Source organism: Numida meleagris, chromosome 14 (assembly GCF_002078875.1).
Source record: "Numida meleagris isolate 19003 breed g44 Domestic line chromosome 14, NumMel1.0, whole genome shotgun sequence".
Classification (NCBI taxonomy): Eukaryota; Metazoa; Chordata; class Aves; order Galliformes; family Numididae; genus Numida; species Numida meleagris.
The window spans coordinates 8590125-8606565 of NC_034422.1; the positions used below are offsets into that span (position 1 = coordinate 8590125).

Sequence of the window (16441 nt, forward strand, 5' to 3'; positions counted from 1 at the left end):
AGTGCCTGTTCCACCTAAACCCATAGGATTGGATAATCAATGCATCAATGAGATAGTAAAAACGTTTGGTAGCTGGCCTGTACAAATACTGCTACCAGAACTTAGAGCAGCAGGGGGCAAACACGACCTGCTGCTTCAGTCGGTCATTAAACAACATTTGCTATGTACTGAAATTCTTACACTGTTGTTTAATTTCTCCTTCAGACGAATGTTTCCACAATGCAAAATCAAAGTCTCTGGCTTAATCCCGTATGCCAAGTACCTCATGCTGGTGGATTTTGTGCCCGTGGACAACTTCAGGTACAAGGTAAGCGCTTTAGATGACAGAAGTTGTGCTTTAATTCCATTTTTGTTTGAAATAGATTAATCTTTATGCTTCACTGGCCAGTCTGATAAATAAATAGTCTTTGGACAAAGTTCAGAAGTAATTGGTGGATTTTATGCCTCTCTGGAGCTATTTGTCACTTTTGCTTGGGGAGCAGCTGGAAAGGTAACTGATCTCCATTGTAACTAGTACAGTTTTGATCATGATTAATGTCAGACTTCTCTGATGGCCACTGGGAGAAAGGGAGGAAAAATGAGGCCCAAACTTGGAGCTGTTTTGGTAACACGATCATGGCTCACAAGAGACAATCTGCTGCTTGTCAGGACTGCGTGCCTCACAGGAATCCTCCACATCAGACAGCGAAGCAAAGTTGCTAGGGCTCTCTGTAATGAAAGTCATTTTTTTTAAGCTCTAGATTTCCATCTTTCTCTTCACAGTGGAATAAAGATCAGTGGGAAGTTGCTGGAAAAGCAGAGCCCCAGCTCCCTTGTCGCACCTACGTCCACCCAGATTCCCCAGCTCCTGGCAGCCACTGGATGAAGGAACCTGTCTCTTTCCAAAAACTGAAGCTCACCAACAACACTCTGGATCAACATGGGCATGTAGGTGGTAGCTGGCCTTCGTGCCAGCTTTCTTGGAAGAAAGATAGATGTAAAGTGAAATAAGTGAAAAGTGTGAAACGTTAGATCATGTGGAAATTAAAAGATATCCAAGTGCCCTCTCTTCCTTCCTCGGTCCAGCCCTCTTACCTACTTGCTAGGGGAGGTGCTAGCCTGTGCTGTCTGTATAATGGCACGGTGGAGGCACCAGTCTCAGGCAGGCATCCCTGGTTTGAAAGTGAAGTCCTGGGGGTCTCCACGGAAAACTTTGCTCAGCATGTTAGCAGTAGTTGCACATGGAAACCTTTGCTTTTGTCTCTGTGGCAGATCATCCTCCACTCCATGCACCGTTACAAGCCTCGCTTCCACATTGTGCAGGCAGATGACCTCTTCAGTGTTCGCTGGAGCATCTTCCAAGTCTTCAGCTTCCCAGAGACTGTCTTCACTTCTGTTACTGCCTACCAGAACGAGCAGGTACAGTGTGCGAGTCCCAGGTATTGCTAAATAGTTTGTCCTGAAAAATCTTGCATAGGAAGGTGTCTCCTTCAGAGCTAATTAACGTAGGTGCCCGTGATGGATAAGGGAAGGAAGTAGGCAAAATATGGTTCTTGCAGAAAACATCTACTGAAGGATGACACAAATTGTGCATATTAATTGCATTAAGTGCACTGTCAGTGACTAACAGAACCCCAAATGTAGTAAAAAGTACAGACAAAAGTCCAGATATTAGGTACTGACCCTTTATATTTCTCTGGTCACATGAATCCCACCCAAATTCCCACTGACCCTGGGAAAGTCACTTCTCTCTGTAACTCACTTCCTAATTCATAGAAGGAACTGCGGGGAGAGCTCAGATACTGTGCCAAGGGCATCCCCCAGCCCCCTGAAAAAGCTGTTGTGATAAATACTGAGGTAAAGATCTTGAAATAATAAAGAACCCAACCAGTACTGAATCCTGGTCCTTTATTTTAAGATCACAAAGCTGAAGATTGACAACAACCCATTTGCTAAAGGTTTCCGGGAGCATGGGAAGAACACTCGGAGGTAAACTGTTTTTTCATCTCAATTTATGTATGACATGAGTTTATGTGAATTCTGTCCAAGTCCATTGAGCAAAATAGAGCAGCTAGCTCTGCAGAGCATTTTGCTTTGCACATTGCATTTATTTGTATCTGGGAATGATGCTGTGTAACAGCTTCCCAAGAGAGTTGGGGAATGGGAGGAAATACAGAATTTCCTACAGAAATATGTGAGATGTGACAGATTTGAGACCTGCATTCCATTGCAGTTTGGGTCTAGACTGCAATCTGAGACGTTAATAGCGGTGATAAAGAGAGTCCACAGTAGATCTTCTGTCCCTCTGAGATCAGCTTGATTCTGACATTTGAAAGCTCTCTCATCTCCTTTCCTCTTGTGTGGAAATGTGTCTGTAACAACAGGAAATTTTGTCTGTGAGTTGGAAGTTTTATGCCAATTCCAGTGAGATGATCTGTCTGCTCTGAGGGCAGCCAGTGATTAAGGCTTAAATTAATAACCCTGAAGGCAACCCATAAACTGGTAATAGAAAGGGGGAAAATTATTGTTTTTCCAATCAGAAAATGGTATGAAAATATCTGAGATTTTGTTCTGTGTAATTTATGCCTGAGAAGAAAATCTTATTTCCTGATGAAAAAAGCCAAAAGTGACTCTTCTGAAAATGTCAGGGATGCTGTTTCTCCTTGTAACAGGGCTGTTTCTGACTAAGCTTAGTGTTATTGTTATTAGGAAATAGGCTGCTTTCAAGCAAAATGCCCACTATTCATATGCCTGTATGTACAGAATGTGCATCCAGCTTTGGAGTACACTTACAGACTCCGTGCTGAAAGCTCCAGTGCTGAGGTTTCCGTGCTATTTTTGAGTTTTGTACAAGCAAGAAAGGGGCAGCAACCCCCTTAGCAACTCATCCCCAGTATCCTGCGGGGTGAGGGCTCTCCTGGAAGCACGTGCAGCTTTGGCTACTCCGTAATTCGACTCTGGCAAACATTCCCTGTGGACCTGTCCTGTTGCTTTGCAAGGAGGTGTAACATGCAGAACATCAGAGAGGTTCATCCCACCTTTTGTCTTCCCGGGCCTTTGTCCTGCATCCCTTGCATACCTATCTAGGTAGCAAGCTAACTTACCAACTACCCCTGTGCACTGTTTCTTTCCCAGGGAAGGACGAGCCAAATCCCAGAAGCCAAGTCCTGCCAAGGGCCAGAAGAGAAAGCTACCTGAGGAAAAGGAGTCTGGTACTGAGGAACGTGGTAATTTTAACAAGAACAAACCCAGAGCTGGTCACAAACAGTGCCTAGGCCACAGGAGGGAAAAGAGGCAGTGACGTATCTCTGCTGTGCCTCCTCACTGTGGAGAGTGGTCTGGGCAGGGTCCCTAAGGGCTGCTGCATACAGCTTTGCTAAGCTGGAAAGTGGTGCTAACTCCCCAGTTCAGGGAGATACCTTTTAGGAGAATGAGCCAACAGATGATGACTGGCAGTCCTTTGTGAGGATTTTCCCTCTCTTAATTTCTTCCTGAAATCTCCACATGCGGATTCAGTTTGTCTGTCTCAGGATTATTAAGTCTCTGTGAATGGTCCACAGGAGCCTGCTCACACGTCGCTTGTCATTAGTGACTCCTCAGCAGCTCTCCGTATGCCGGCCTGCAGCCCTGCTTTGTGCCTGCATGTGATTGAGGGCTGTGCTCTCACAGTGTTTTCTCTTCAGCAGTGATACCATCTTGCAGTGTCACCCCCAGCTTTCTTCTGCCCATCTGCCTTGGTTCTTGTCTGTGCAGTTGTGCCAACACTGGTGCTTGTGCAGCTGGGTTGTGATGCAGATAGGGGAACTGATGCCGTTTAAAAATAATTACTCTTTCTGCTAGGTTATTTTTAAGCTTGGTAATTCCTTGCTAAGGTGAGGGGATGGGGAAGAACTGAAAACCACAGTGTAAGGGCAGAAAAAAGCAGGAAAGGGCTAGTCCTTTAGGGCAGTGTGGCTGCAGAAGAGGTAAGGGTGCATTTCCTTCCCCAGTCCTGCAGTTAATTCAGCTGCTGATAGACCATTGTGAGCTCCGTCTCTCTCTTGCCCATTCTCACTTTTTTCTGTTCTTTCTTTCCCTACTGTGAGTCAGATTTTGAGAAAGACGAGAATGTGGATGTGAAGGAAGAGAGCAACCCCATCGTGGTCAGCAGTGGATACCCCTTCTGGATCTCAGAGCAGAATGGCAGCCATGCCTTTCCTGCTGCATCGCCGGTGCCAGCTGAACAGAGGGAGGGTCCAGCCAGAGAGCAGCAAGTGCCTACACCATCCTACCAGACATACCGGTGAGTCCTGACTCCTGGTGCTCATGTCACAAAGCCACCCTTTAGTTGATGGGATTCCTCCTCTTTTATGGGTTATTTCCTAAGAAAAACAGCCAGTGTCAGTGAGAAGGTTGTCTTTCTGTTGATGCCATACTTGGGTGATAGGTGCTAGATCAGCGTGGAGATTTCTCTGTAACAAAGCCTTTCTGTTTTACTTTTAACCTGCTGCTTCTGAGCGTATTCATGTCTTAGTAGTGCTCTTTATTTCCCTGTCCTGAAATGCTTTCCTACTCAGCTCTGTGTAGAACAGAACACGCCTGTCCTTTGGAGGAGGCGTGTTGGAGGAGTGCAGGACTCCTGTGATTATTCCTTCCTCCCTGAGTTGTAGTGAGTGGGCTTACCTTCTTTTGGCACTTAATTTTTCTGCGTCGGTGACAGCAGGACTTGGACTAAAATCCATGTTAACAGTAAGACAAAGCTGTAGGTAAGGCTGTATTTGCACAGGAGAGTTAATGTGCCATAAGCAATGTGTGAAGGTGGAGAACCCTTTTCGATATGCAGTGTGTGTAATTGCATTGGACTGCAAGATGGGTCACCTAACTTTCGTGCAAGCATCTCCACATGATAAATGAGTGTGAAATAGCTGACGCATTGTAAATTCCCACCCCAGGCCAAGTCTTCTGGGTGCGAGGCACACACACGGGGAACACAAACCCGTACAGAGCCAGGTTGTCCTTGTAAGGCGTGCTTGTTTTGAATGGAAAGTGGACGTTTGAAATGGCAGGGGAAGAGGGCAAGCCCTCAGCACGCCTTTCCCCGGGGATCTGTGTGGGTTTGCAGTGGTTTTCCGCTGCGCTGGGTTTGACTCGCTGCTCTCTCTGCCCTGGGGGAACAGGTTCCACGAAGCCGGGGACAGCCAGCAGCTCCCCAGCCGCGATGTCGCTGCCTTGAACGACTTCCGTGCGAGGTGCCACCCCTTGGATCTCGCCACAGTGCCCGAGCACGACTCCAAGCAGCTCCCAGAGGGCTTCACCAACCTGCCTCCACTGCCCCCACCTCTGCCCCCTCCCCAGGACTACACCGGAGTGGTGAACATGGCTCTGGACTCGGTGGGGAAACCTGGAGCTCGAGCGCCCATGTACAGTCCTTATGGCAGCGAGCAAGGCCTCGGGCAGTGGATGGTGCCACCCCACAGCCAGTACAGGGCGATGAGCTACTCCGCCTTCTCCACAGATTACAACACACAAGGGGCTTCGGGACATGCCCACGGGACCATGGCAGAGTGGAGCCAGTACCCACTGTTCCCCTATGCCTGCTGGTGAGCAGGGAGGAACCCTCTCGATAAAAAGACTGAAAGAAAATTGTAAATGAGAACAAGTTTGTTCCGGGGTATTAACCTTGAAGCCTTCTCTACAGTAGGCAAAGAGGCATTGCTGCAGATGGTGGCATGGGACACCTTCACTTCCTTGTCTTCTTGCACAACAACCCTCGTGGTATTTCACAAGCAGCAGCTACACTGCTGGCAGTCCCAGCTGTGTCAGGGCACGTCTGGCTCAATCTGTGTGTTCTGCAGGGCTTTTTCTCCAGCAGGAATAGGAAACCACCAAACTGTGAGAGCAGCACTGAAAGAGCTGCTGACCTCTGTCCCAGGCTGTGCTTGCATTTGGCAGTTTCCAAAATCCCTTCTTCCCAGGACATGTGTGCAAGGAGATAGGGGCTGAGGAGTTTCAGTAAGCTGGGCCAAGAAGCTGTAGAGGATTTTTGCAAGGATGAGCAAAAAAAGCAATTCCAGTGACCCCTTGAGCAGTTTCATCACTTAGTTTAGTCAAACTAAAGTCTTGCCTTCTTTTCCAGGAGCATGTGACAGTAAAACATGCGGTGGTGCATGCAGCTGCGGATCATGCAGGCAGGGAAGAGCTTGTCTTCTGCACGAGAACCAGCAGCAAGGCTCTGTGTTGTGTCTGTGTCCCTCATGCCCGCCCCTGTCCCGTCTCCCCTAGATGCGAGGTTAGTGAAACACTTTTCTTTCTGCTGGTGGTGGAGGGAGGTTGTTCACAGAATTCGGGGCTGCTCCAGGGGTCTCCAAAGGCCTGTGCTCCCCAGGAACAGCGGTGCTGGCTTTGACACTCCAGCCTCTTTCTTTTGAGGGAAAAGAAATCTTTCACTGTGAACAACTTCTTCCACCCCCAGCCACCCGCGAAGAATATAATTTATAGCTGTTGTTGCTGTGCTATGCCATGAGAAAGCTTTGCCTACAGATGCTTCTGACCGGTCTGGCGTCGTCCTTTAAAATAATGAACACTGCAGGCACCGAGCCGAGTGCTGCGCTGCTCCCTGCTGCAGTGCTCGGTGCCTCCTGGCTGGTCGGTGCCATCTTCCCGCGGGCTCAGGGATCTGCTTCAATGTCCCTGCCCTCCTCAGAGCAGTCTCAGCTTTGTTACCGCTGTGGTCCCCTCTCCTGGAGGAGCTGTGCTGTGGCGAGCAGCCCGTGCCCTGCGTGGCAGAGAGGGTTTGGTTGTGCCCTCGTGTTAGAAGGGCCAGGTGTCCCTGTTTGCCCAAGCCGCCGTGGCTGTGGGGTTGTTTTTGAGACAGGCCCTTTGCTTCTCAGGGAGGACAGGAGTGTTCCTCACCGCTTCCCAGAGAACTTTTCCTTGGGACACTTCAAATAAACTGCTCTGTGGTCCGTAGCCATCAGCGGGCAGCGAGGTGTGCGTGCCAGATGGCATCCTCTGCGTGCACTGTGCAGCAGTGCGTGTGAGCGGAGCAGGCCGGGCGTTGCGAGGTACCAGCCCTGCGCGGCGTACACGTGTGGAACTGTGCTTATCATTGCTGAAATGACTTTGAAAAGCAGCCCGACACGTTTGTGAAACTCAGCGACGGCGACTGCTTCCTTATATATAAACAGCACGTTGCTCACGGGTTCGTACCGCAGTGGTGATACCTCCAGAGCAGCCCGGCGCTTCCCCTCGGCTTCCTGGGGCGGGTGCGAGCTGTGCAGCGTGCAAGCAGCGGTCAGCCCTCAGCGCAGCGCGTGTGCACAATGCCCGGCCTCCCCGCTAGCACCCCCGGCAGCGCTGCTTTAAACTGCAGCACATGACTGCGTGTGGATGGGAGTGAGCCACGGAAAGCTGATCCGCTTGGGGAAGCAGCGTGCAGGAGTTGGTTCCGAGCCCCCAGTACCGTGATTCCCTGCTGCCCACGCTGCTGCGTGACGGAGGCTGCCCTCTTCGGGTGGGAAGCACTCGTGTCTCCACGCCAACCACCCCCGGCTGGTCGCTCAGCTCCGTTTCTTCATCTTTGGAGCTGGGTCATATTTCCCTCTGTCATAGGCCGGTGGTGAGCGTGGCCAACTGAAGAGCAGCACGGGGGAACCCCGGTGCCAGCAGGAGGGCGAGGTGCTGCTTCAGACCGTCAGCGCGGCTTTGGGAGCGCTGCAGTTGGTGGAGCTGGTTGGCAGGAGGCTGGCGAGCCTCAGCCTTGTGCACAGGATTGCCGTTAATTACTCACTGCCTGCTGTTGCAGCGGGACTCCTTGCCATCCCACGTGTGAATCACCCGGCTTTATTAGCCAAGTACCTTTGGTTCGAGGCTGCAGCTCTGCTGTTTGCTGCAGCCCTGACACACGTTGCCCGTAGCTGTGGGCTCCCTGCTGCCGCCTCCTTCCTTTGCAGCTTTCCCTGTCTTGTTTTCTTCAGCTGTGGCATTTAAAATCTGTATGAGCTCGACTGAAACACTGTTTTTTGCACGCATGTGAGATAATGTAATGCCTCTCTGACAGCTTCAATAAAAGGAAATGAGACATGCGGAAGGCGGGCCATTAAGAGCAATAAAATAAACTCAAAAGTGTGGTTTTTTGTGCATCTCTTTCAAGCACACCACTGGCTCCACTTCAATCCTGTTACCTGGGGCCAGTTCCTACATGACACATGCTGTTGATCTCAGTGTTCTTTGTTCTCTCCGTGTATTCGGAGAGCCCCAGGTTATCTGCTTGCATTGCTAGATATGACTCAGCCCCTTGTACTAATTCTTTGCAGCAAATAGTTTTATTTTCTCTACATTTTTACTCCATTCCTGCAGAGGAGTTACATAAGGATGAGGACAAACGGACTCTAAATGGGATCTAGGTAAATTTCCTATGGGAAATAAAGATCCTGATTTACGTTGCATTGTCCTACTGGTTTTTGCAGCCTCAAGCCTTCTTTGTGGCTGCTTCAGTGCAGGTGGGAATGGCAGAAAAACATTTTCTTGCTGCCGTTCTCCTGCCTCAGACAGGCACAGCCCAGCGGTGGCTGCAGGCCCGGGGGGAGCACTGTGGTGCTGCTGCCCCACAACCCACACCGTGCCCACTCAAAGGACACAGTGGGTCCTCCCAGTGGAGCAGTCCCCTCTCGCCTGGCCCCGGCCCACGCACTCAGGCACCCCCAGGCCCTGCAGGAGGAGCAGCTTCCAGCGTGAGCCACGGAATGTCAATCGTTTGGTCCTCTGGGAGCATCCCGCAGCGCGTTTCCTGTGTTTGCCCATATCCTGGGTTACCTAAACAGAGGCCAAGCAAGCAGCATCCACCCCTTTCCAGCAACAACAACATTCTTTGAGTCAAATGGTTCTTTATGACAGAACTTAAAAGCTCCTTAATTCACGAACACCAGGTTGGGGTCCCACGCGGAGCCTCCTAGCAGGGGGGGAGTGCAGCATTTGGCTGACAACAACAAACAGCAGCCATCACCCAGCACGTGAGGCCGTACCAGCACACAGCCCGTGGCCTCCCACCTGCCTGGGGCCGGCCCCGTGCCCTCAGCTGCAGTAGTGCTGGTGCTGATTGCCTCCAGGTGCACAGGGTGCAGGTGTCTGTGCTTAGTTAGCATCCCGCCCTCATCCAAACTATGCAGCAGAAGGGAACATGAGGGGTTTTCCCTGAAGCATGGGGAGTGGGTGTTCTGCTGAACTTTCTCCCTCTGCACTGGGTGATGCTTGCCCCAGAGCCCGCCCTGAGGCTGTCTGGGCTCCTGCAGGACTCAGAGCAATGGTTTTGCTGCTGTTTGTTGTTCCTGTTTCTCCAGGGCTCAGCTCGGTTTCTCAGCTGGGAGAAGCAGGCGTGCTCCTGGTCGTGCTCCTGCAGCTCCAGGTAAGCTTGTTTAGCTGCTCTAATGAGGTATAAACGTGGTTTCTTGGGGTTACAGGCTAAAAAAAGTCAGGTAAATGTAACAGCTGCTTGCAGGCTCCCAGCAGAATGCAAAGCAAGTTGGGGAAGCATTTCTCCTCCACAGCCTGCGCTCCCTGCAGCATGCAGGGTGCCCTGCCCAGACACAGTGCTGAAGTATTGAGCTCTGGGCCTGAGCAGCAGCTTCAGACAAAACTTGAAACAAGCACGAACCAATTCTTTAACGCAGAGGTAATGAGAGGCCCTGCAGCCATGATAAGCAGCCAGTTGCCATGTGTGCTGCTCTGCTTGATTTAGTGGTTTTCCTTTTTTGTTTTTCCAAGTCATGTGAGTTAGTTTTATGGCCCTTTGCTGTATTGCCTCTGACACTTCTGTAATACACCTTTTTTTTTTTTTTTTCCCTTTGTATGTGCAGGTGTACGACTGCAGCGTTCCTGCCCAGAGTGTGCCCTGCTCGATGAGTGTAATGGATGGGTTTAATCTCCATCCCTTACAGCTCTTTGGGGCGTGCTGAGATTTGTATGTCTTCCTCTCTGATTTTTACTAAAGAGGGAAAATTTTGTGCATCTGGAAAGGAGAATCAGAGGGGGCAGCTAGCAGCGCAGGGAGGCACACCGCAGCCTCTCAGCTGCACATAAGGCATGGCTCAGGTCTGCCATCTGTGCCTCTGGCTGAAAAACGAAGCTGAACAGGTAAAGCACAGGAGCACTCTGCAAGGGGAAAACCCCTGTGTGCTGGCACTGCTGCTCCTGCAGCGCTGAGCACTGGGCCCTGCAGCAGCACAGGAAGCGCTCTGCGGTCCGGCTTTGGCTCTGCCATGCCACCTGGGAGGGGCTCTGCAGAGGGCGAGCTGCTCAGCCAGCCAGCAGCATTCAAGTGAGGGTGGGATGAGAACTGATGCAGGCTCGGTAAATGTAAGTCTGCCCTTCGGGGCATCCCCAGCTGTAAGGGGTAAGAACAACGGGCAACTGAGCAGCAGAGGTATCCGCAGCACCCTGTGTGCCATTAGGGATATGCTCAGCATTGTGCTGAACGATACTGATGTGCCTTCCATACAGCCCTCAGGGGCAGGATGAATGCCATAGTGTCACTCTAAGAAACCAGCCTGGAGCCCCAGTGCCCAGGCTGTGCTCCATTCCCGCAGACACGCTCCTCCTGCCCTCCCGAGGTCGCTGGGTGGAGGCAGTGCCGTGCAGAACAGCAGCCCTCCTGCGGCACTCACCCGGTTTGGCTGCTGCTCCGGGGCCGAAGCCAAGGGGAGCCTCTGGCCCAAAGGTGACGTGGAGCTGCACCCCACGTTTCCTCCCTCGGCCTCATCCTGCCCGTATGTCTGTTAATGGGCCTGCCCTGCCCGCGTCCTCGGGGACTAATTGCCTCACACTTGAGCAAATGCGCTCGGGGGTTTAAAAGGAGTCTATCGATCTGTGCGTGTTCCTGAAAGCCTCCCAGGGCCCCGTTTCCTTTGAAGTGTAAAAACATCCGTCTGTCTCTCTGCTTTTCCAGCGGTCTCCTGTGCTATTTGCATCTCCTCCCCAGCTACCGGCGCATCCCGTGGCCCCACGCGGTGCCCGGTTGTGGCTGCCCAGGGGCTGCAGGAGGATGGGGACAAAGGTGCAAAGCCCCATTCAGACCAGAGGCTGAGCTATTTCTGAAGGCCGGTTTCCAGTCCTCCCCAGACACTGGGAATGCTGTCCCTGCGCTCAGGGCAGAAGCTGAATGTGATTAGAAAGGAGAGAAAGCAACCCCTGGCTCCTTCCCATCACGGTCCTTAGCTTCTCGTGCAGACAGTGAGGAAATAAGGTAAGACCTGGGCTGCTTTGGGTGATCCACCCTGAAACGCGCAGGGGTGACCAGGACTTGCAGTGGTTCTCCGATGTGGGTTGAGAAAAATCCTGTTGAAATGCAGCGGTGTGGGCAGCGTGGCCGTGATTCTCCCCATCCCAATTCCCCGTAGGCTGGAGCTGGCCCCGGGCAGGCTCCCTGTGCTGCCAAGGTGTTTAACTCAGGCACAACCGTCCAGAAGCGACGGTGCTGGAGCAAGTGGCGTTCCTTGGCTGTCCCCGGGGTTGTGGAAGGAGCACAGCACGGCTCAATCCGGCCCCAAATTCCGGGGCTACGTGGAGCTGCACCTCCCAGATGGTGCCTTGGGTTTCCTATTTCAATGGGGCTTCGGCAGCGCAGCGGTGGCACCTCGCTGCTGGAGGCAGTAAATGGGCTCCCATCTGCTTGTAATGAGCAGTAGCACTTTGGTGCTTGTTTATTCTCATGTTTTATGCTTCGGCAATAAAACGCTGCTTCAGTTCGTTCGATCCATCCCGGTGCTGGATGGAGACGAGCTCGCAGCCTCTGACAAAGCGGTCCCTGCGGTACGCGGGGTGTTGCTTTTTTAGACAGCTGGGCAGGATCAGATGATGTAGTGACAATTAGGAGGGGTGTGTGTGTGGGGGGGGGGCAGCTCGTGTGTGCCTAGCAAAGAAATCATGCCCTTGGATAGAAAGAAGAGACTGAGCAGGGTTTGGCTCTGGAGCTGTGCTCGCTCGCTCCCGTCCCTGCAGGGCAGCGCGGGGCTCCGGCACGGAGCCAGAGGCTTTGGCGAGGGGATGGCCGGGGGGGGGGGGGCGGCTCCCGGTGCCCCTCTGGCTCACGGGCACCTTTGGCTTTCCCATCTCCCGTCCCTCTTGTAGAGGAGCGCGGTCTCCTCCACTTCACCTCGCAGCACTCCGTTCCTCGGAGGCTCTTTAGCTCTCATCCGTGGTGGGGGGGGGGGGGGAAAGCATTTATTTTTCCGCACCGAGGTCCCTTTCCCAGCTGCTCGTCGGGGCACGCGGCTGCAGGAGGGAGCTCAGCAGAGCAAGACCTCAGCGAACGAGGGAACCGACCCCGTTCCGAGGCCGTGGGGCTCCGCTCCCCGCTCCGCTGACTGCGTGCCCCGGTGGCTTTTACGGGGGGGGGGGGGGTTACGGGGAAAGGTGCGGTGGGATCTCGTCCTACTGCGGGAATAGGGCGTGCGGGCGGCGGGAGCACAGTGCCACCCAGTGACCGCGGGAGCCCAGGAGCGGAGCGCTGCTTTGTGCTCGCGTGTGCCGCGGGCAGAGCCGGGGGAGGAGGCCCGGGACGCGGTGATCTGCGCTGGGAGGAGCAGGAGGGCACCCCGGGCCTGGGACTCGGCACCGAGCAGCCGGCGTGCGGGGAGGAGGAGGAGGAGCAGCACCCCGCAGGAGCTGTGCGGTGGTGGTTCTGTTGCAGACTGGAGGTGTGGGGTTGAAAATCTGCTGAGGAAGGAGCTGCGTTCCCAGCTCTCACCCCCTCAGCAAGCACCCTACCCACTGATGTACCCCGTCAAAGATGTGACCCCGTGGGGAGGGTCCCAGCTGCAGTGTGTGGTTTGCTCTGGGAGCGCTCGCGAGTCCGGTGGGAGAGCACGGCCTGGCCTGGAGCCCAGCGAGCCGGGCTGGGATTGCTCCATCCCTGCTGGGAGCGTGCCCCTGGCTTTAGGCGGCCGCCGCGCTCGGTGGCTTTCTGACTTACACCCCAAGGTTCATGCAGGACCTTCCCTCCTTTCTGCCCAAACCCTGCCCACGTTCCTCGCTGGGTCGAGCCCTGTGTCATCTTCCCAGGTGAGCAAGTGTCAACAGGCAGCTTTAGCGGCGGGGCAGAGGGAAAGCAGCCAGCCCAGCAGTGGGGTGCGGTGTCAGCAGATCCCAAGGTGGCTCCCAGTGCTGCAAACTGCTGCCCCAGCAATGCCCCGACATGTTTCCAGCAGGGACTGCCTCATGGAGAGATGCAGACTAAGGCTCTATTCCGGGTGATGACTGCAGAGCCCGCGGAGCGTTTGGCAGCAGGCGGCAGGGAGGGGTTTAATCTGCCTGTCCTTCTCCAGGTACATTCTCTCCTTCTTCCACTCCCCTCCATTTTCCATAGCTGTCTCAGTGCCACCGCCTTAGGGCTGCAGGACTGCAACGTGTGGCTGAAACGAGGCCACTGCAGCAGGGGAGGTGCGAGTCCTGCACGCTTGATGGATGAAAGTCCTAAATCTTCGCTGCCCTGACAAGGACTGTGCAAGCTTTCTGTTCCCGGGCTGCTCCCCAACGTGTCTTTATTTTTGTCTATTTAAATTTAGGCCAGCGTTGGTAACAAACGCCGCTGTGAAGGTCTGCGAGCTGCCATTGCTGAGCAGCACAAGCGCAGCGCGCCGTGCCACCAGTCAGAGCCGTTTCCATCCCATCACCTCCCTCTGCCTCGGTCAGGAGGAGCCTGCTGGCTGTTCTGATGGAGGTGGGTTACTCAGCCCCATACAGGCAGGAGTTGCTACTGAGTACTGGCAGTAACGTGATGCTGTCCCTGGGGTACATCCTGCAGCGTGGGATGACTCGGCCAGGGGTTTCCATCAGTGGCAATACGCTGCATGTGTTGGTCGGTGCTGCATTAACCTGTCCAGTAGAATCCCAGACCCGAGCCAATCTAAGCCTTGCAGTGGCAGGCTCCCTCCAAGCCAAGGTGTCCCACGTACAGATTGGGCTTCTATTTCTAGCAGGGAAATCCTTTGTTAATTTTAGAGCCTGTTCTCCGGAGTGCTGAGCAGCCCCAGCTCCTGAAGGCAGTCGGGGCGGCGGGAGGTATTGGGTCTTTGAAGGCTGCGGCTTTTTCTTACATGAAGAAGCCCCACGGAGATGAATTGCATCGCCTTGGTGCCAGGTGCTGCGCTAGGCGGGGTGCCCAGCGTGCAGCAGCCGTCACTGCCAACTGAGAGCCAGCTTCCACCGCTCGGCAGCTGCGTCACCTGGGAGGAGAAAAGCTGTTCCTCTTCAAGGTCGGTTGGTTAATGGTAACACCGGGCACGAGATGAGTGCAAGAAAGAGGCAATCCAACATTGCAGAAATAGATTCAGTAAATGAAAGCCCCAGGGAGAGCTCCCTGAACTACTTCCTTATGCAGATCAAACTAGGGAAGTAACAAATATAATAATAAAAACCCCTAGGTTTGGGGTCCAGGCGCACGTAGGGGCCATAAGGTTTGTAAATTACTGGAGGTGCTTCACGGGGATGGGAAAACGGGCAAGTTTGTTTTGGGTGTGTATTGAATAACAAGTTACAGATAGTGACGGTGCGCTCCAGGACCTGGCAGGGATGGTCGCTTCTTGTCAGGAGCATCCTGGGGCTGTCGTGGCGGGGCTTGGCTGCTGAGCGGCTGTGGGCAGAAAGGATGACAGGAGCTGAGCGCAGAGGGTTCCCACCCAGCTCCTGTCGTTCATGTATGTCAGTCCCTTCTGTCAGTTCAACGCAGCACCCCTTCCTCTGAGCCGCTCCTCCTGCCTCAGCTGCATCTCTGAGGCTGGGGCAGCCAGGAATAGGCAAAGCCACGCACCTGGCTGACACTGCTCTGCCCCCGTGTGTGAGTGGAGCTCTTCCTGCCCCGGCCCCCCCGGGGTTCATTAGTTGGTCAGGCTGGGAAACAGCGTGCCCCACGGGAGCGCTGCCGCTCACTTGGGAGTCACGCTTTGTCTTGTGCTTTAGTTTTTAAATTCCTGACCAAATGCACATTTACAATGAAGGGTTATTCAGCGCTGACTTTCAGTTGCCCTTGCTGGACCGGCCAGGACGTACAAAGCAGGAGCTGGGTCCCTGCGGACACCCCAGATTTAGCTCTGATCCCAATTGTCTGGTGCGCCAGCGGCGGCTGAGACTAACGGCGTGTGCAGGGAGGGTTCCAGTTACCAGCGCCTGGAATGAAGCGAGCAGGTGCTGGGGAGGTTATCTGAGGAGAGCGCTGCGCTCACCCCTGTCACCTCTCGCTCACCCCTGCCCGCTTCCAGCAGCACGGGTGGCAGCCCTGCAGGTGAGGCTGTGTGCAGCGTGGCGACCGTGGCCCTGGGCAGCGGCAGCAGCTGGGCTTGTAGTGCCTGCAGGTCGTGCCCCAGAGAGCAGGAATGGGTCAGCGGTGGGCGCTGGGGTCCCCTGCTCTCCCAGGGAGGGCGGTCCCGCAGGAGCAGTGCTTTCCAGGTGGGCACGTAACAGCGCGCCGTCACGAGCTGTCAGAGTTGATGCGACTTCTGCTGGTAGGCAGAGTCCCCGGGCTCGGATGGCAGAGCAGGCGGCTCGCTGCGGGACAGCTGTGACGGTTTCTTTCCCTGCCTGTCCCCCTCGGGTTGGTAGCCCTGCTGCGGGACGGCTCAGCTGTTTGCACAGTGACTGCCACAGTTTGCGGCTCAGGGTATTAAGGTAACCTGAAATTGGAACTGCTTTACCTTAACGCACGGCAGCGTGAGTTGTGGTTCAGCAGCTGCTGCGAGAGCAGCTGACACCCTCTCTAAAAAAAGGGCAGAGGACACAGAGCGGGACAGAACCCTCTGCAGCTGCTCCAAGGTGAGTCATCGCCGCCGGGCAGTGCGGACCTGAAAGGCTTTCCTATGAGCACAAATTGCACTGGTTATTGTAAATAATATTAAAAAAGGAAAATTGTTCACATGCTGACAGTTTTATCCTAGTGTCTGTAGTGTACTTGCTCAAGCAGGTTTACATCTGGTTGACTCAAGGAGTGTCTTACTGCTGCATCGGTTTAGAAAGGAAACCTTGAAATAAATGAGGGTGACAAACAGGTCAGCCCAGCTCATTCCAGAGAGCTTGTGCTGGAACTTAAGGCTTACGCTGCTTTCTGTTTGGACTGACCTGACTCAACTAGCTTGAATTTAAGTTGGCGAAAGCCAGCGTGCAGCTAAGCCACAAGCAAACCCAGCTCGAGCTGCTGTCATGGGCAGCTGTGTCAGAGAACACAAACTCGAGACTGCGCTGTAATGAGAACAAGGGCTCCAGGGACACAAGGCAAGCGTTTAACACTTCTCCTTTGCAGCATCTACCAGCCTGGTACTCCTTGCAAGTTTCTTTTTATTTTCCCCTCCGTAAGCTCATTTTAAGTTTCAAAGCCATTGTTAACGATTTAACTGAATAACCCCAAATATTTAAAAAAAAAAAAAAAAAGTTATAGCTTTATCTCTATCCTTAATTTGTAATGACTGGAGAAAGGCAGAAGCTGACCTGTTCTTAGACT

At 53.6% G+C, this 16441-nt stretch overlaps 1 protein-coding gene across 5 annotated transcripts in view; it reads left to right on the plus strand.

The window, feature by feature from the left end:
• Positions 1-16339, plus strand: part of LOC110406258 (T-box-containing protein TBX6L) — a 38813-nt gene extending 22474 nt beyond the window's left edge. For 4 of the 5 annotated variants that reach the window (XM_021412492.1, XM_021412495.1, XM_021412494.1 and 1 more), the window contains 11 exons: positions 205-307; positions 763-927; positions 1252-1398; positions 1898-1968; positions 3115-3206; positions 4069-4261; positions 5136-5558; positions 6095-9361; positions 9813-11197; positions 13158-13277; positions 13518-16339. In XM_021412492.1, the coding sequence (XP_021268167.1) occupies positions 205-307; positions 763-927; positions 1252-1398; positions 1898-1968; positions 3115-3206; positions 4069-4261; positions 5136-5558; positions 6095-6104 (1204 nt within the window). In that variant the 3' untranslated portion in view covers positions 6105-9361; positions 9813-11197; positions 13158-13277; positions 13518-16339. The remainder of the gene's footprint in view (positions 1-204; positions 308-762; positions 928-1251; positions 1399-1897; positions 1969-3114; positions 3207-4068; positions 4262-5135; positions 5559-6094; positions 9362-9812; positions 11198-13157; positions 13278-13517) is intronic. The other variant, XM_021412496.1, reaches the window with a different exon arrangement.